Source organism: Perca flavescens, chromosome 1 (genome assembly GCF_004354835.1).
Source record: "Perca flavescens isolate YP-PL-M2 chromosome 1, PFLA_1.0, whole genome shotgun sequence".
Classification (NCBI taxonomy): Eukaryota; Metazoa; Chordata; class Actinopteri; order Perciformes; family Percidae; genus Perca; species Perca flavescens.
Window position 1 is genome coordinate 25,692,200 of NC_041331.1, and position 17,765 is coordinate 25,709,964.

General features: G+C 39.2%; 3 protein-coding genes across 9 annotated transcripts; 2 read left to right on the forward strand and 1 right to left on the reverse strand.

Annotated features, from left to right (window-relative positions):
* ccpg1 (cell cycle progression 1) lies at positions 1 to 10,276 on the forward strand. Of its 3 annotated transcripts, none has more exons than XM_028573273.1 (10): positions 1 to 108; positions 1,134 to 1,223; positions 1,808 to 1,925; positions 2,641 to 2,726; positions 2,824 to 3,010; positions 4,338 to 4,670; positions 5,282 to 5,400; positions 6,163 to 6,270; positions 6,494 to 7,803; positions 9,340 to 10,276. In XM_028573273.1, exons 2-10 carry the CDS (start codon positions 1,164 to 1,166, stop codon positions 9,527 to 9,529), a joined length of 2,511 nt encoding a protein of 836 aa, XP_028429074.1. In that variant the 5' UTR covers positions 1 to 108; positions 1,134 to 1,163; the 3' UTR covers positions 9,530 to 10,276. The 3 variants fall into 3 exon arrangements, with proteins under 3 accessions (XP_028429074.1, XP_028429084.1, XP_028429093.1); XM_028573283.1 differs by having other exon boundaries at positions 5,285 to 5,400; XM_028573292.1 differs by lacking the exons at positions 1 to 108; positions 1,134 to 1,223; positions 1,808 to 1,925; positions 2,641 to 2,726; positions 2,824 to 3,010 and adding an exon at positions 3,048 to 3,254.
* Positions 10,148 to 16,336, reverse strand: pigb (phosphatidylinositol glycan anchor biosynthesis, class B). 4 transcript variants are annotated; one of them, XM_028573326.1, is made up of 13 exons: positions 16,113 to 16,336; positions 15,332 to 15,456; positions 15,099 to 15,228; positions 13,766 to 13,883; positions 13,550 to 13,654; positions 13,264 to 13,394; positions 13,037 to 13,177; positions 12,898 to 12,949; positions 12,599 to 12,810; positions 11,609 to 11,673; positions 11,308 to 11,527; positions 10,483 to 10,660; positions 10,148 to 10,350 (listed from the first exon to the last, which is right to left on the reverse strand). In XM_028573326.1, exons 2-13 carry the CDS (start codon positions 15,441 to 15,443, stop codon positions 10,237 to 10,239), a joined length of 1,578 nt encoding a protein of 525 aa, XP_028429127.1. In that variant the 5' UTR covers positions 15,444 to 15,456; positions 16,113 to 16,336; the 3' UTR covers positions 10,148 to 10,236. The 4 variants fall into 4 exon arrangements, with proteins under 4 accessions (XP_028429127.1, XP_028429136.1, XP_028429118.1 ...); XM_028573335.1 differs by lacking the exon at positions 16,113 to 16,336 and adding an exon at positions 15,724 to 15,749; XM_028573317.1 differs by lacking the exon at positions 16,113 to 16,336 and adding an exon at positions 15,660 to 15,728.
* Positions 15,125 to 17,395, forward strand: pigbos1 (PIGB opposite strand 1). 2 transcript variants are annotated; one of them, XM_028573356.1, is made up of 2 exons: positions 15,125 to 15,358; positions 17,015 to 17,395. In XM_028573356.1, exon 2 carries the CDS (start codon positions 17,059 to 17,061, stop codon positions 17,212 to 17,214), a length of 156 nt encoding a protein of 51 aa, XP_028429157.1. In that variant the 5' UTR covers positions 15,125 to 15,358; positions 17,015 to 17,058; the 3' UTR covers positions 17,215 to 17,395. The 2 variants fall into 2 exon arrangements, with proteins under 2 accessions (XP_028429157.1, XP_028429148.1); XM_028573347.1 differs by lacking the exon at positions 15,125 to 15,358 and adding an exon at positions 16,310 to 16,487.
* The last annotated feature ends 370 nt before the right edge of the window (positions 17,396 to 17,765 follow it).

Below are 17,765 nucleotides of genomic sequence, written 5' to 3' on the forward strand. Positions count from 1 at the left end.
GTCTACATTCGGCTTTACAGTGATGTTAACGGATAACCTGGGCTGGGGCATACAACAACTCTGGAGCTCACTGTAAACAACTGCTTCGTCGTTGGGCATAAAACACAAGTAAGTCAAGTCATTATTCCTAGTTTTTAAAAAGCTAGTGATGTTAAAAGGCTGCTTAAGATAACGTTTTCGATACGGCACTAAGTGTTCCGACGATGCTCAGAGAGGCGACGTTAATAACTAGCCTGTTAAGTTAGTTAACTAGCTGCGAACCAACTGTTAAATGTCAGTATTTAATGTTACAGGCGAAGCTAATGTTAGCTACAGTTAACAGCTGCAGCGTCAACCGTTGTTATTTCTGTTGTTCAGGCTGTTTTCATTGTCAGGCCGCATATGGCATCATTGTAAGCTGCTACTGTTGTCTGGCACCGATGGAGGTCGCTTTTTACATGCGTTTGTTTCATACACCTATAGCTAGCTATTTCATTTATTATTATTATTATTATTATTATTATTATTATTATTATTATTATTATTATTTTATTTTATATTGTTATTTATTTCTAAAACAACCAGGTGTGATGTGACTCATAGTTAATGTAACTACAGTATCTCTATACATATGTGGCACATTCTCATTAAAAACAAACTCTCCAGTGAGTTTCCAGTGAGGGGTACTTTCCAGTACACAAAGTTAAACAGTTGCAGTCTGCCTTATCTGCTTAATCAGACACACCAGCAGTCTATTGGTGTACACCTGATTCAGAATTAGATGTTTAGTTTAATTATTTGTTGTTAGTGTGACACCACACACATAACATGCAGGTTCAACAAATTTATTTTTCAATCAAATCAATACAGTAAATTAGTAGCATATGCTTTTATCAGGTTCCTGCTTTTTAATGCCTTTTATAGCACTCAACATTTATGACCATCTACTAAACCCCAAGAAACACAAAGGTTTATTTGTATAGCACACTTTCAGGCTTATTATTGTATTTAATATCTTAAATCGTTAAATCGTTTTGTTTCTGTTTAAAACTGAAGATTCATGACACTATTTTCACCTTGTGACACAGTGATCTACTTTATCTTTTTCCACACAACATGCTGTCTCCAGTGTTTGACCTACTTATCTCCTCTAGATCCTTGTGTATTGCTGACAACTGACAGAAATGTCAGAGACGTCAAGTGATGCAGAGTTGCCCTGTGGCTGGACCATTATCAGTAATGAGGTATAAATCTTTTTTATTTAGTTCCTAATCCCAGCTATTTTTTAGTTGTCGTATTTTTAAGGTGGCAGCAAGGAGAGACAGGTGTATTATTATAAATCAATAAAAACTGAAATTATAAATAATGTCTGTGAAGAAATTAAGATATAATTACCAAATCACAGGTTCGAGAATATCAGTTGATTATCTCAAACATACAAGCTAATCACAACTTTCAGCAAATTGTTGAACAATTTCTTCCCAACTCATTCATTGAATTGTTGAGAAAACTTTTGTATAGTTTTATATTAGATTGTAATCAAATATTTAAGACATACAGTGATGTTACAGTGATGGCACAAACTGCCAATAAACATTACCACATAACCAAATAAAATCCCATAAAAGGAGACAATCAGCAACTCCCTAGAATGAAGTGCAGTAACTTGTATGCAAAAAAATCCTCTTTATTACTGAAATCCAACCTGGGGCTTTAGTATTCGAATAGTGTTTTTGCACATAAAATAGCCAGTAACTCAGTACTACACATACACACATATGGCTATTTCTTCCATCATGCCCAGTTTTAATGAATATTGTTTTTACAGGGCTCCGATATCGAGACGTTGGGATTGGAGGCTGCAGTGGAATATGGAGCCGAGCTCTTAGAGCACTCTTCATTGGAGGAAGCAGAGCTGCGGGATAAACAGGCTTCAGCATCAAATGGTAAAGTCCTCATACAGTATTATTGTTTTTTTTTTTTTTACCTGAGTTTAAGAATAGCAGATGTATCAGTAATATTAACTGTTAATTATGTTAGTATGATAGTATAAGAATAAAAACGGTTTTATTTTGGTACATTGAGTGTTTATGCACATACAGGAATATAAGACATTAATAAAACAAGTGAGAACTACCAAATCCCATATGAATGCCAGTTCGCAACGTCGACTTTGTAAGACATCTAAAAGTCACACCGTAGCCAAATTCTTCTCTCTAACTGCGTGTCAATCACTGCTCATGCACACACATTCATTCTCCCTTGTGTGGGGAGGGGTACTGAGAAGTTGTCAATGTTCAAATTCAAACTTCGCAAACCTACCTACAGCACCTTTTTAAATCAAATGTTTTTTAAGCATAAATGCCCAAAACTGATTGTTTTCATTTTTTCAAATCTAATTATTTGCTGATTAATGTTGTATGACATTAAACTGAATATCTGTGGTTTTTGGACTGTTGTTTGAATATGTCAACTTGGACTTTGTGATTGGCATTTTGTATTACTTACGTTTTATAGACCAAACAATTAATCAAGAAAGTAATCAACAGATGAATCCATAACGATTTGAGTGGTCGCTAAGACTAGAAAAGCGCTGTATAAATGCAGTCCATTTACCATAATTCACACATTTATTTTAATTTGTATTTATAATATTTTCAGCTCAGTGTGTTGAAGAGAAGGTTGCTGAGACACTTGATGAAACTCTGGAAGAACAAACCATAGATGAGACACTGTGTGCTTCAGAGGTGAGAACACTATAAACATTACCTGAAGGGTGTTCTTTCAGTAATCCAGATGCTGCTCCCTCTGCCTTCAATCTTCAATATATTGTATCTTGTCCAGGCCGGAGACACCGCAGGGAAACAGCATGTGACTTTGTTGTCCTCCAGCGATCACTCGGACATTGTGACTCTTGGAGACTTAAAGGAGGACGAGCATGCTGATGCGGAAGAAGAGGTGGCAACAAACAAGGAGTTTTACCTCGGAACGTCCTGCAGCAGCCAGTACGCCTTCACTGCTGCAGAGGCTGGTAGGGCTGCAGCACCACACACACACTGACACCCTGAACTGTCCTGATGGTCTTAATTTACACTAACAGCCAAAGAGTCAGCATAGAGAAATTAGACACATCAACACGAAAACTTTTTTTCTCCTGCCTGTTTTCTACGTTGCCAAAGCAGGTTTGATGTTGAGTCACTGGAAACTTCCACAGAGTCTCATGAACTTAGGCTACCATCTGAGAAGTCAGCTCACTGGAGGCCGCTCTTTTCCAGGTGGCCTGATTGAAACTTGAGTGAATCTAATCCTGTATGATGCTAAGCTTGTCAGCAATGCACAGAACTAATCCTGATCAGTTCCTTACAAGAAAGTTTAATGATGTTAGGCGGCTATACTTATTAAAAGCATGATCAACCACATATGGAAAAAAAAGTTTTTCCACACGTGTGCATGTGTGGGTCTTTGTACAGTAGGTCTGGCTACCTTAGAATAGAAGTGCAGTTCATATTATGAATGTAGTGATATTAAAATGATGGTGGAATTCAGTCAAAGAATTGTGAACAGATAATATGCAACCATACGCTATGACTTTCTTGTTTAATGTCTGTGTGACTGAGCAGATTTATGTTGTGAATTTCTAAGATTAATTTTAGCATTTTCCTTTTTGATGAACTGAGGTAACAAGCAACAACACATGATCCAAAAAATCCAATGCAAGGAATTTAGGAGCACTATAACATTTGTTTCTTTGCTTAAACGATTGGTTTGACATTTTGGGACGTACGCTTACTCGCTTTCATGCAGAGAGTCAAATAAGATTGATAAAACTCATTAATATGAAGCTACAGCCAGCAGCAGGTTGGCTTAGTTTAGCACAAAGACCAGAGGCCAAAGAGGCCAAAACAGCTAGTCTCGCTCTGTCCAACGGTAACAAAATCTACCAGCACTCTAAAGCTTATTAATTAACACATTATATCTTATTTGTTTAATCTGTACAAAAACCAACGTGTAAAAACAACAAGTTGTAACGTTACGGGGGTTCTGTGCAGCACTATTTATTGTCCGGTGCATGAGAGTGATATCGATCTTCTCATCTGACTCTCGGCAAGAAAGAGAATAAGCATTGAACTATTCATTGAATGTGTTCAAAAACATTTCACAAACACAAAAATGAATCAAGAATTTGCAACATCATTGTTCAGCATTTGTGAATCAGCTGATCGTAATCTGCCATATTTGTTACCTGCATGATTAACCTCACTTACACATGATTTCTGAGCCTGTTATTTTTGTGTGTACCTCCTTTTCTTTCCACCATGTAATCACTGTAGCCATAACTTTGTGTATTTTTACTGTAGTTTTTCCAGTGCAGCAGCCTACATTGACAAACTCGAGCAGCAGCGAGGATGAGGCAGGTCGAAGCGCCAGCAATGTTGTCCGAAGACGAAGGTTGAGGAAGAACACCACGAGCATTGTCAAAGAGCCTGAGGAGGAGGAGGAGGTGCTGGAGTCTGGCCAGAGTGAGGAAGAGGGGGAGGAGGAGGCCAAAGAACAGACGCAGCAGCAGGAGGACGAGGCAGAAATTAGAAGTCTGGATGTCCGAATGCAAGGCCGGGCCAGCAGCATCCTCAACGGCTGTATCCTGATCGCCCTCGTCGTAGCCATCAGTATGGGCTTCGGCCACTTTTATGGTGAGAAGTTCCCTGCAGAACTGGAAAACGTTACTGACCTTCTTGTAAACGCAGAAGTAGCCTGTAGTTCCACCTGCCTCCAACTGTGTCACCGTCACGCCAAATGACGGCAGTGGATGCAGGAAGAACAGAATTTGCCGCTGCAAACTTTTCAGTCAGTATAGCATGCACTGAGGAATTTCAGGCTTCAATCAACTTCACCATCAACCATTTACCATCAACACTGATTGGACAGCCACATAAAAGGTGGCAAATTCCTCTAATATCACAAATCACAAATTTGCCTCAGAGGGCTTTACAATCTGTACAGCATACAACACCCTCTGTCTTTTGACCCTCGCATCAGATAAGGGAAAAAAAAAAGGAAAAAACCTCAGGGAGAGCAACTGGAGGGATCCCTCTCCCAGGACGGACAATAGTCAATAGTCGTGTGTATAGAACAGACCAGCATTATGAAATATATACAGTATAAACAATCCGTATGAGTGAGTGAGTGACTAAGTGCGAGAGTGAGTGAGTGTAAGAGAGAGAGAGAGAGAATTGTTATAACTGCAGTATCCATAATAATAATGTAAATATGACTAATGATAATAGTAGCCGTTTGTGTCAAGCAGGACCACGGCAGCAGCTGCAACCACGATACAGGTGCTACCACGACGATCTATGGAAATTTGATGTTGTGAGGGATCTGATTCAACAACATGTTGGAGAACAATCTTTTACAAACCAGGTCAGTGACAACACAGGTCACAACTCAAGCAATAATAAGCTCATTTATAACAGCAACGTACATAACAATAATCATTAACTTATTCTGTACCATGCTTTTGACTTTTGTAACTTCTGTCATGCATTATACTTATTTTTGTATTTATTTTATTCTGAAATGCTTTTTTTAACCAAATAAAAGAAACCCTGCACATTCCAGTGCAACGCAACAGTCTGATCATAAATCAATAATATTTTTCATGTATCACTTTTAATTAACACCGTCAGAGAGGTGTTGGTTCAACTCTGGTCATTCTTGAGGGTTGCAGTTTGTAGTGTTGTATTAGATTACATCATAGCGTAAGGTAATTATTCTATCTTGCTTGCTATGTACGGAATGTAAAAGAAGTGGACAAAATATTTAGAAATAACTTAAAATATAATGTAGTCTGCTACAAATCCTTGAAATCTACCACTGCGTTGAGTCAACACATAAAGAGCTAAAGCAGGGCTCTTTAGTTTCATTGCATTACACAAACCAAACATATTACCAGGAGCTCATAGTCAAGTTGGCCAAAGTGGAGGTAATTTTTTTTCAGATTTTAAACATTATTGTATTAGAAGACATTGCCACAAAATAGTCATTTCAATTTTGTTTTGTTCACTTACCTATTCAGGTGCCGGATGAGTCATATATTGAGTGAACGTTCTGATCACCTTCAAAATGACCCGTAGAACAATGAATTGAATGGACCATAACTTGTTTCTTCCTTTTCTCACTCAGGGTGACGATGACCTGGATGAGCAAACAGTTAGTTTGCTGCTCACAGAAGTAATTGAGAAGATAAAGACCGAGAACCAGGAGCTCAACATCAAACAGGCACAGATTCAGGTAACTTGGAAGTCTGTTTGGTAACATTAAAAATGCAAAAGTTGTAATAAGGAAATTATGAGTCAAAACTGAAGAAAACACTCTGCTTCATTTTTCTTTTTGCATTTTGTTTGACTGCTTAAATGCTGAATGATGAATCATTCAATTCAATCATCATTACTCATGTAAACACCACTTTAAAAGCTATAACTTGTCCTCTTTTATTCCATCTTTTCCCGTTAAGGCCCAGAGAGATGACCTGGAAATGTTGCTGAAACCTAAGGCTGAGGAGAGGAATAACATTGTGTCTCAGCAGCAGAGTTTGACAGCTGAGAACCAGCTGCTGAAAACCTCCCTAGAACGTGAAGAAAAGTCCCTCTCCACCTTACAGGAGGAGCTGAGAAACCTGCACTCTAAGATTGGAGATCTGGAGGCGATGCGAGCTGGTGCTGACTCGCTGCTGTTGGAAAACCAGAGGCTGAAAGACCAGCTGGAGGAGGAGAAACAGCTGATCCGAAGCTTCCACGGCCAAAGGGGAGACATGATGGCCGAAGCGCAGACACTGAGGAAGAAGCTCGACAAGGAGAGAACGATTACAGGTGAGCTGAGGAGAGAGTTAAATGTGCTCAGAAGTCACATCCCCAGAGCTGGGAAGGAAGCCAGTTCAGAACCAGAAGAGCTCCAGTCACGTCTGATGGAGCTGGAGGAGAGACTGAGCTTCGCGCAGCAGCGCTCGGACCTGTGGGAGAGGCTGTACGTGGAAACCAAAGAAGACCGAGTTAAAGGAGACAAAGAGCCCAAAGTGAAAAGAACAAAAGAGGGCATGGCAGGGAAAGTGAGAGAGACCTTTGATGCTGTGAAGAACTCCACCAAGGAGTTTGTCCATCACCACAAAGAGCAGATAAAGAAAGCAAAGGAAGCCGTGAAGGAGAACCTGAGGAAGTTTTCAGATTCTGTCAAACTAACTTTCCGACACTTCAAGAATTCCGCTTCGACCGTCCTCAACAAAGCCAGAGGCTTTTATGATAAAAGACGGGATGAGAAGAACACAGAGGAGTCGTGGGAGCACAGATCCCACAAGCCTCATCGCAGACACCAGCACCAATATGATGACTCGTCCCAGAACAACCACAACACCCGAAAATCAGGAGACAAAGTTCACCAAGATCGAGGTCAAGACGCCCACAAGGCCAACTTGAACGGCTGCTACGGCGTTTTTGACTGTGCCTACCAGGAGTCCATGAGTCTCTTCAACAAAGCCATGGACCCAATCAGAGCAGACGAATTTTACCAGCTGCTGCAGAGCTACCTGCAGCAAGAAGTCGACCACTTCCACCACTGGAAAGAGCTGGAGGTGTTCGTCAACAACTTCTTCCACAACGGCGTGTTCATCCACGACCAGATGCTGTTCACAGACTTTGTCAGCGGCGTGGAAAACTATCTGACTGGCATGCACGAGTATCACGGCCTTGATGACGACGCGTTCAGAGATCTTGATGACTTTGTCTACCGGCACTTCTTTGGAGAGGCTTACAGAAAAACCTATGGCCCACAGTAAGTCACAAAGTATCTTTTCTTACAAGTAGGAGTCCACCTAAAATATGCTAAACGTTCCCAGCTACGAGTTGAACATCCTAATAATTTCAAAGAATTAACGTCTTAATCTGATACTAATGTAGGGAAAACGGAGACTGTGTTGAATTGGTACAATTCCAATTTATTAATTCGAATTATAGCTAGCCTAACCTCGAGGGCCTTAAAGTCAGTGTTCAGCTGAACATGCAAAAATGTGACGGGCAAACATACAATTCAACATAGGTAGAGAAAAGTTTAATTGTTTAAATTGAGCTTTTATTTCAAGGAAATTTATATTGTATCTAAGATTTTTACTAAATAACTTAAAATAAACATAGCAAGAAATCGCCCCGTTAGAGATGCACCGATTACAACTTTCTAGGCCAATTCCGATTTTCATTGATTTAGGCCAGCCGATACCGATTTTAGCAGATTCAGATTTTATTTTTTCTAACCACTTTACGCACACACAAATATTTATTTTCTATCTTTTCTTTAATAGAAAATTTTTTCAACAGATAATGGATCACTATAAAATAGAACTATATGAATTACTCCTGGTGTGGGAAATTCACACACATCTAAAGAGCAATGTTAGAACCATTTCCTTCTTTTCACATCCAATATCCAACTAAAAATCCCTCCACGCCCTACTTTTTCCTTGCAGGTGTTGCATATTGCAAACTTATCTTCTGCACACACGCTGAAGAATGCCCAGAACAGCTGACATGTTACAGGTTAACTCACGAGGTTCCCTACATGTGCGAGAATAGCGCGGACACACGCGTCACACCGCAAGCGGGAACACGCTACACACGGCGGAAAAGTTTAGTGAAAGGAAAAAGAGACTGTGCTGTTGTGTGCATGCTTCCTTTAAAACTGTAACCTGTATAACTTATGTTGTCAGTTAATTGTAGCATTGACCGGCATGAAATCGGCATATGTCACAATTCCGGTCACCAGCCGGTCTATCGGTGCATCTCTACGCCCCGTAAAATAAAGCATTAGAGAGAACTCCTAAGTTAAGGGAAGTGGCGGGGTTGATGCATTACTATGAACGACATTGTGTTTTGTTAATATGCTCACCCAATATGTGATTGGTTGACAGGTGGCTGTTTGTTTTAGCAAATGGGAAATAAAATATTAATATATCAACACACAGGAGTGCCATAAAGGATAGATTCCATTCCTATTATTTCACCCACCATCAAAATAAGCTTTTAAAAGTGCAGTATATACTGCAGGTGCACAACCTACAGCTGACGGATTGTGAGCAGGTCTTACCGTCTCCAACTTCTCTCAGACAAAACTTTTCTTCAAAGTTAGTACTGACACGTCCCTTATTTCTAAATGCTTCTCATAACTCAATTAGGGGAAACTTGGTTGTTTTCCAAATACGGTCCCAGTTTCTTTTTTTTTTTTCCTTTCATTGCCATGCTGAAGCTTTAACGTATTTATGAGTGTAACACACTAATATTCATGCCATGTGTGTTTTTCTGTGTTTGAACCACACAGCGGGCCATTTGAGAGACCCGACACAGACTCGAAGGAGTCGAGGGCGAAGCACCAACAGCGAAAGCAGCAGAGAGCCAGGTCTCGACCACACAGCGAACGCAAGTGGAGCCGATCAGGAAGAAATGCAGACGGGCACATGGCTGACGTCAAAATAGAACTGGGCCCGATGCCGTTTGATCCCAAATACTGAAAATATGTCAATGGATTTAATATTATAGCAGCAAATTTTATTTTGGGTTGTATTTAGATGCAAAGTCTCATTTTTTTTGTAAGTTTGCACAATGTTAATTTTGAATGCTACTGAACGTCCTTGAGCTGTTTTGTGTTTAGTGAAGTTATTGTTATGTTTGAGTGGAAGATGTGTTTGAGAAGTATGAGTTGATTTTGAATTTTACAAATGTGAAGATAAAACATTCTTCATTTTTGGCTAATTATGGACCTGATGAAACACATTTGATACTTCTCTTCAACCACAAAATCAACAAAATTATTGAGCGGAGGAATGTTGATTGGGAAACTTAAAAACAAAATGGAAAATATAGACATAACATATTTTGTGGTTTTGTTGTTGTTTCTGTGTACAGCCATGTAGTTGTTTTAATGTGCTGCTACAAATACATGTTTGTGGGACAGGTTGTCATTTGTTTTTAGAATTAAGATGCATTTCTAACATTCCACCTCAAGCTTGTTTTAACTGGACCTGGGAGTTTTTATTTACATGTGTTGGGAAAAAAATTACTGGAAAAATGTCACCCAATTTAGTTATACATTTGAGACACATCTGACAATTGGTATTTCAAAAAACACATTTGAGTTTAAAATATTTATTTCAGTATGAAATCCATATCATGTGACATTGTCATTACGGAATAAAACTTGCCATTGTTCCAGTGTTTGTCAGTGCCTTTCATAAATAAAGATGCTTCCTCCAACTCTTCCCTCGGGAAAATGAGTATGAAATATCTCTGCTGTCCTCACAAAGTGATTCCCTTGCAAAAACACGGAGATTTCCTACAACAACAAAAAAAACGTGCATATATATATATATATATATATATATATATATATATAAAAAAAAACGTATACATACCACACATACATTTTGACAAATCCATAGATAAATTTCATTTGTGAATATCTCACCTTCTCCAAAACATTGAAGAAAACCAGATGGGTCGGTAGAGAAGATTTGTATGGAAATGAAGTTCTGAGCCAGTGAAGAGGGTCGTCGTAGAACCTGTCTGCTTCATCGACGTGACCCTCCTCTCCGAGATCTGGAGGACACTCAAGAAACCTCATCTTCATCGGGCAGTGGACGTGGCTACAGAGAGTGGATACAGTCAGCAGCTGCATGTACCATGTTGCCAAAACCACTTTTCGGCTGGCAAAATCAAAGTATAACACAAGGTAGGAAGTTCAGCCAGCCAGTATCAAGTTATTATAGTCCACACAAACCTATATTCAGAGATGGACCTTGGCACTATTTACTTTGCTCAGATAGTTCCTGATATAAATAAGTAAATAAAATTCTTCATTTTATTTTGTACGTAGGCAAAGTTCTTTAACAGCTTCTTGTATTAAAGAGAACACTAAACACAATTTTGGCACAATTAGCAAAAATAAAGGGTTTTGTAGAAAGACATTTTGATATTCCCTAAGAAAGGTAAAACAAATCAGGTATTGCCAGGTATTTTATACTATACCCAGCCCTAAAAGCTCGTAATGTACATAAGTGTACAGTAGAGAATAAATATGTCACCTCAAGGTCCCGGCATAACAAGTGCAGAGATTTTATTTTGTTTCAGTTCTAAGCTATGGATAATGTTCATTTACTTTAATAAGCTGTAGTCATATTTCCAAAATTTTATTTTGGAAATTTCAGAACCAGAGCATCCATCTTAAGAATTTTACAGAAAAAGATTGCATGAGAGTTGTGAGTGTGCAGCTTTCCAACCCTTTCTTTGTTACCTGTAAAAAGGCGTTGAGTGGCAGGGCATGAGGAAGAGGAGGTCTGGCTGCGGGGGGGTGGAGGCGCTGCCGACGTCACATAGTGTCTGGAGGTGGCTCATGACGTCCAGAGTGCCTCGCTGGTGGATCAGACCGGTGTACAGAGCTGCAAACAGGTTGCTCACTAACAGCACGGACGCAGCAGCTCCGCGCCACGCTTTCAAATTAGCCAAAGATATCCCTGCATTAGAAAAAGTATTAAAACACACATCTGGCTGTTCCTTATCACAAGGACATGTTAGATGTGAAATTAAAAACCTACCACAGAAGATCATACAGAAAGGCAGCACCGGATAGATGAATCTGAACTCCTTGTGAGGAAGCAAACTGAAGGAAAGGATTCAAACATGTCAGAAAAAACACCATGACTGACCAGGACCCGTATTCACTCAAAAGATGCCCTGTGGAGTTTTTGACCACTAGCAGCGCTATGGAGCAATACTTGTATGAGTGGTTAGGTTTCTTTTCACGCTCGACATGCAGTCCTGCCAAAGATTTGCTACTATTTAACTGATAACGGGAGGCAGCAACGCGCCAACAACCACAGCAATGTTCCAGCAAAGGCAGTTAAGAAGAAGACTGCTAGAAAGTGATAATGGATGTAAACTAAACATGTTTCACAATTTATATTTATATATATATATATATAAACAGCTTTGCTAAATTGTTCATGAGGAAGAAAATCCATTCAACATGTTTGTTGTTAAGATGTTACAAGAAAACTCCACAGGGCACCTGTGTGTACAAGATGAAGTTACAAATCCATCACTATTACTCCTACTCACAAATTTAAGAATTAAAGCTCTTTATGAAATGTCTCTGCCTTAAAAACAGCAGTGAGCACCATTGAGAAAAATGTTGTTGAATGACATTATTTGTCATAATTTTTGTTTTGATTTTGTTATCTGAAGCAATACAAGTAATTCAGAATCGGGTACTTTTTGCTGCTGCTTTTTTGTAGGTCGTCCTCTGCAGAAAGACATTTTGATAGGATGTTACACCACTTACCACCTCTAATCTTAATCCATTTTATTAGAGTGGTATTATATTAAAAGATTTCACACTAAGAAAATCAACTAAAAATGAAATATGCATCTGCGAATAATCTCACTGAGAAAATTTGAGGATTTCGTTTGAAAGAAAGAAAAAGGACACCTGTGGGTTAAATCGATGTCACTAATGGCTCTTCTCAAGTGTAATTCTTAAACATTTTAAAGATACAGACTCACCAATGTGAACCCGGACATTTTACCTGTAGACCACGATTGTCCAAACGACCGCCGCTAACAGAATTTTGTATCGTCTGAAGGCAAGGCTGCACCCGTGAAGAAAGAGCGGAAGATGCGGACCGATCACAACGGCAAACCCCTGAGTGAAGTACCAGTGCCAGGGATGAGAGCCGTAGAAATCGGCCACACTGTTGAAGACGTTAAACTTCAGGAAGTTGAACTGCACCATGGTCCACTGAGGAGCAGAGAGAGCAACTGTTACATTTGGCTTTATAAGCAGCTGTTACTGTAATCTAAGAATCACATGGATTTTATGTTTCACCTTTTCATAAAATATACAGTCGATCACTGTTGAAATCACAACAGCCAAAGCTCTGGAAATGAGGGGGAAAGATATATTATGCAATAAAGACTTGAGAAAGAAATATAGATTAAATTGAGGGGAAATTAAAAGTACCAACCCTATAGGAATAACGTTATGAGTGATGAGCCTCAGTTTGTTATCTTCCTGCCAGAAATGGTACATCAGCAGAGGAAACCAGACAATCAGGGCGGTCGGTCGAACGATGACAGCCAAGGCGACCAGGGTCAAGTATATTTTGCTGAAAAAACATCAACAATGTGTCTGTAAATATCTATTTCAGAGAAGAGATGAATTTAAAATGAGAAACACGTAATAAGCCAAGACCTGCTGTGTGTTTTGGATCCCGGGAGGGGGAAGTAAAATAGAGCCAGACAGGTGATGGTGGTCTCCATGCTGTTGGTCAGAGTCCTGGTGCAGCAGTACCACGAGAACCACGAGCACATATGGCAGAAGAACTAGAGACCAAAACAAGAGCAAGACAAGTTGTGTATTTTAGGTTACTAGAGAACTGAGACCGCATGAAACCTCGGGGGAGATCTGAACAGACATTAAGGGCTGTTTGGAGAATAAAATGCCGTTAATCACACAGGATTACGGGTGAACTCCTTACCGTCCATTGTGCAACGTCACGACTTTCCAACTTTCGGATGAGGAAGAAAAATTTGACATCTGCAAACGCAGCGAAGAGTGCTTGAATTATTCGCGGAAGCCATATCTGTAGAACCAACCAGACCAGGATTAGTGAAAAAAAGTGACTATAGGAAACATAACTGGTCAAAGACATGTCGATATAAAAGCTGTCTGGATAGAAAATATGTGAACTTGCCAGGAGATGGACTGAGTCGTAGTTCACGAAGTATAATATCTTGTATATGACTGCGAAGAAGAGTGGATAGGTGAATCCTCTTAATCCGGCCTTCCATTCCCAGGTCAGATACCCATAAGTCACACTGTTAAGGTTGGAACAGCATAAAATAATAGAATAAGAATAAAACATGGTGTACTTCCATATAGCAGGTGTTTCTTTACATGCAATTTCTTGTGAATGATCCAACAAAGTAGAAATTGATTTTTTTTCATTGCTAAATCGTGCTTTCTATACAGTAGTGATGTGAAAAGTAAAGAGACAAGAAAAATATTTGCTGCCTGTCCCTGATGTACAGAAAGCTTTCGTGTTTCCAGCCACTTGGAATTCACTGCAAAAGATACATGTTACATGGTAAATGATCTCTTAGCTTATTCTAGCCTTCTTAGTATTGTTGTCATTTTTAGTATTATTTTATCCGTTGCCTGATTTTGTATTGTCTGCAGCTTTCGTCTTGGCCAAGTCTCCCTTGTAAGAGAGGTTTTCAAACCTAAAGGGACATACCTGTTTTTTTCAGATTATTTTTGGGGCATTTTAAGGCCTTTATTGAGAGGACAGCTGAAGAAATGAAAGGGGAGAGAGAGGGGGAATGACATGCAGCAAAAGGGCCACAGGTGGGAGTTAGAGATGGCCCGATACCACTTTTTTGCTTCCCGATACCGATTCCGATACCTGAACTTGCGTATCGGCCGATACCGAGTACCGATCCGATACCAGAGTGTCATATATTTCATTATGTTTTAACAGCTGTATACTACTATCCCTGTATGGATGTGATATGATTTCTATCTCTGTTGTCTGTCTGGCTCAGGTTAAACTCTTTGTGAAACATGAACAAACACAAACAATGAATGCCCCAGAACTTTCTTTTATTCTCCAGTTTGACAGTCAGTTATAACGGAAAAAGAACATAAATAAACTACTTTAATGTAGATTTTCTTTAGGGCTTTATTACGTGGTATCGGATCGGTGCATAAACTCCAGTACTTCCCGATACCGATACCAGCGTTTGTATCAGAACATCTCTAGTGGGAGTCGAACCCTGGCCCGCTGCGTCAAGGACTAATTGATTGTTCCACAGTTTCGACACATCACTTTGGGATCTGAGCATTCTATTGCCGTTGATTATTATTTATCAGAAATGTATTATATCGAGAAATGAATAGCAAATTTAACACACAATGAAAATGTTCCTTATCAGCCTTTACTACACTGACTATTGCTAATAATCACAATGACGATCCACAGCAGTCCGAGTCACATAGTTGCGGGTGATCATGTTGTCAAAGGATATTTGAAGACCATACGATGGGAAACCTCCAGAGACTGCCAGTACTCATCAGGGACGAAGCTGGTCTGAACCAGGAAGCAGTTGATCAGTCTGAATACCACAGAAAACACAGCAACTCTGGTTCTCAGCCTACCTGTGGAGTTCAAGATAAATCACTTCATATTAGAGACATTACGGACTTATATTTTATCATCACAGCACACAGCTGTTTGGTCTCCATTACTTCAGGAACCCACCGTCATCAAGAAGACTTTCATCTTCCTGTGAGTACAGTTGGGATTTTCGTTTCCTCAGTTTCACAGGTTCGACTTTATTCCCAAATTTCAGACGTGATCGGATGTTCTCCATGTGGACATTTTGTCTATCACAACATAGAACACCTGTCAGGATGTAGCTAAGTTACGCGTGACACAGCGAAGTTTAAATACACAAAATTAACGTAATATTTCAGTTGTTGGTCACGTACTAACGGTGAACAAGCTGCACAATCCTTCCGTGTATTTAACCAACACTAATAAACGTTTACATCTTTAACTTAACGACAATTATTTCAAATTAACTAACTTTAGTTAGGAGAGGAGAGTGAACCGTGATCATGTTTTAACTGCGCTTCCGCACTCATACTTACTTCCGGTGGAACGTTGTTTCCTGACTTCAAAGTAAAGGTCCTTCTACACTACAAACTACAAATGTGTGGCTGTCCAGTTCCCAAAAAAACGGGAAGGGAAATGTTAAGAAGGACAAAATTAAACTACTCACGGTAAACAACTAATTATAGATACCAAAACTACCACTTCACTCACATTACTTCATCACTATTTTTGAGAGAGAAGAAATTAATTATGACTTTTAGAGTAGAATCACAGCATGCTAAGGTCAGAGTTTTGACTTACTAAATCAAAATTAGATACTGAATGAAAATTGAGACAGTAACGATAGGTCGAAATTTGGATACAAAACGACTTAATAAATGATAAAAAAAAAAATGAAAGAAAGTAAGTTTTTTTTTTGACTTACCATCTTAAAATCTTGCCTTTGCAAAGTTAGTCATTTTAAGTAACCAATTTTTTTTTTATCATCCCCTTCAATTGTTACTTTCCATACAGTGAAAATCCTTGAATGATGTAGGCCTACTCAAGTCTAGTTTACTTCTAGTGTCGCTCAGCTTTTCTTTCTCTTCCTTCACTCTACCTCACTTTGTCAAACTCCGCTAGGTGGCGGTGGCGGACTGCATGTTTTTGCTGTTCTGCCAGAATTCAGAGTAGAAGAAGAATGCTTGCCTGCTGCACATAGACTCCTTGGTGTCCTTGTTGTATCTTGGGATTTTACCTCTGTGTCTTTCTGTCTGTCTGTTTTGGTGATTACAGACACTTCTAATAAACCGCTTCCTCGGTGAGTTATGAATGTTACAGAGAATTGCCTGTAAACCAGCTGAGTTTTCATGTTTTAATTGTATTCAGCTAAACGCTTAGGTAATTGTCAAGTTAGCAGATGCTCTGCCCGCATATCCGGTCAGAGATTTCCAAAGTAAGACTCGTCAAAATGTCTAATTCTCGGTGGCAAAAGTTTTAATTTTTAATAAGTAAAATATCACTTTTGTATTGCATAATCGTTTATGATCATAACAATACACTATTATTGCAGTCTAATGATGACATTGAGCTCATACTGATTGATCTATTGATACAATTATCTATATCCAATGCAAATTGTTAGGTACCATCAAGCATAGTGTGCTAATAGGAGGCTAAGGATAGTACATGGAAATCTATCAAACAAAACATCCATTCAGCAAGTTATGCCTAAAATGTATCAGGAACATTTAACGTTCAACAGAGTATAGGAGATGCATAATAAATATTTTTTAAAGATAATAATTCAATGTGTCTTAAATAACACCACTTTACTCTTCTTTCAAGATCATCTTGTGTTTCAACATTTGGATTTCATATAAAAAGACGTAATGTTTCGAAGAAGAGTACCCTTCTCACAGATCGCCTTAGCCACACTGCTTGGAGTCGCTGGTGGTATTTATATCTACAGGCCTTATTTTGAGCCGGTGCAGACCTCAAGACAACAAAACCAGGATGTGCCAAAGAAACCGAATGAAACAGACTGAAATAATTCATCACTCCCAGGAAATACTTCACACACAGAAGCCAGAAGAACTACATCAGAGGCTGCTGGACTGTCAGAGCTGGAGGCCGAACTAAAGACAAGACCAGCATGGATAAATCCATGCTTCTTTGGGGTTCTTTGTATGATTGTTAATGTACAAAATAAAGTATTTAATAATTTGATCTCCTGAATTTAATCTGTTTCAAAATGGCGTGTGTCAAAGTTTCATTATACATCACGTATATAGGTTAAGCTACCTGATACAAAGTAATTAAAACCCCACTGTTAATCAGCTGCAACATTTAAGTGATGTAGGCCAGTGGTTCCCAAACTTTTTCACATCATGGACCCCTAAACTGACACAAATTAGACCACGGACCTCCATTTGACAACATTTTGTCCCAGGTTCCTGCATCTAATAGGATTTTTTTGCTTTTACAGTGGATGTTTTATTACAGAAAGTGTATGAAACCCATTACCAAAATAGTCATACATCCTGTCATCGTGTTACCCACTTATGGATGGAATTATTGTGAAAATAAATGATTCCCC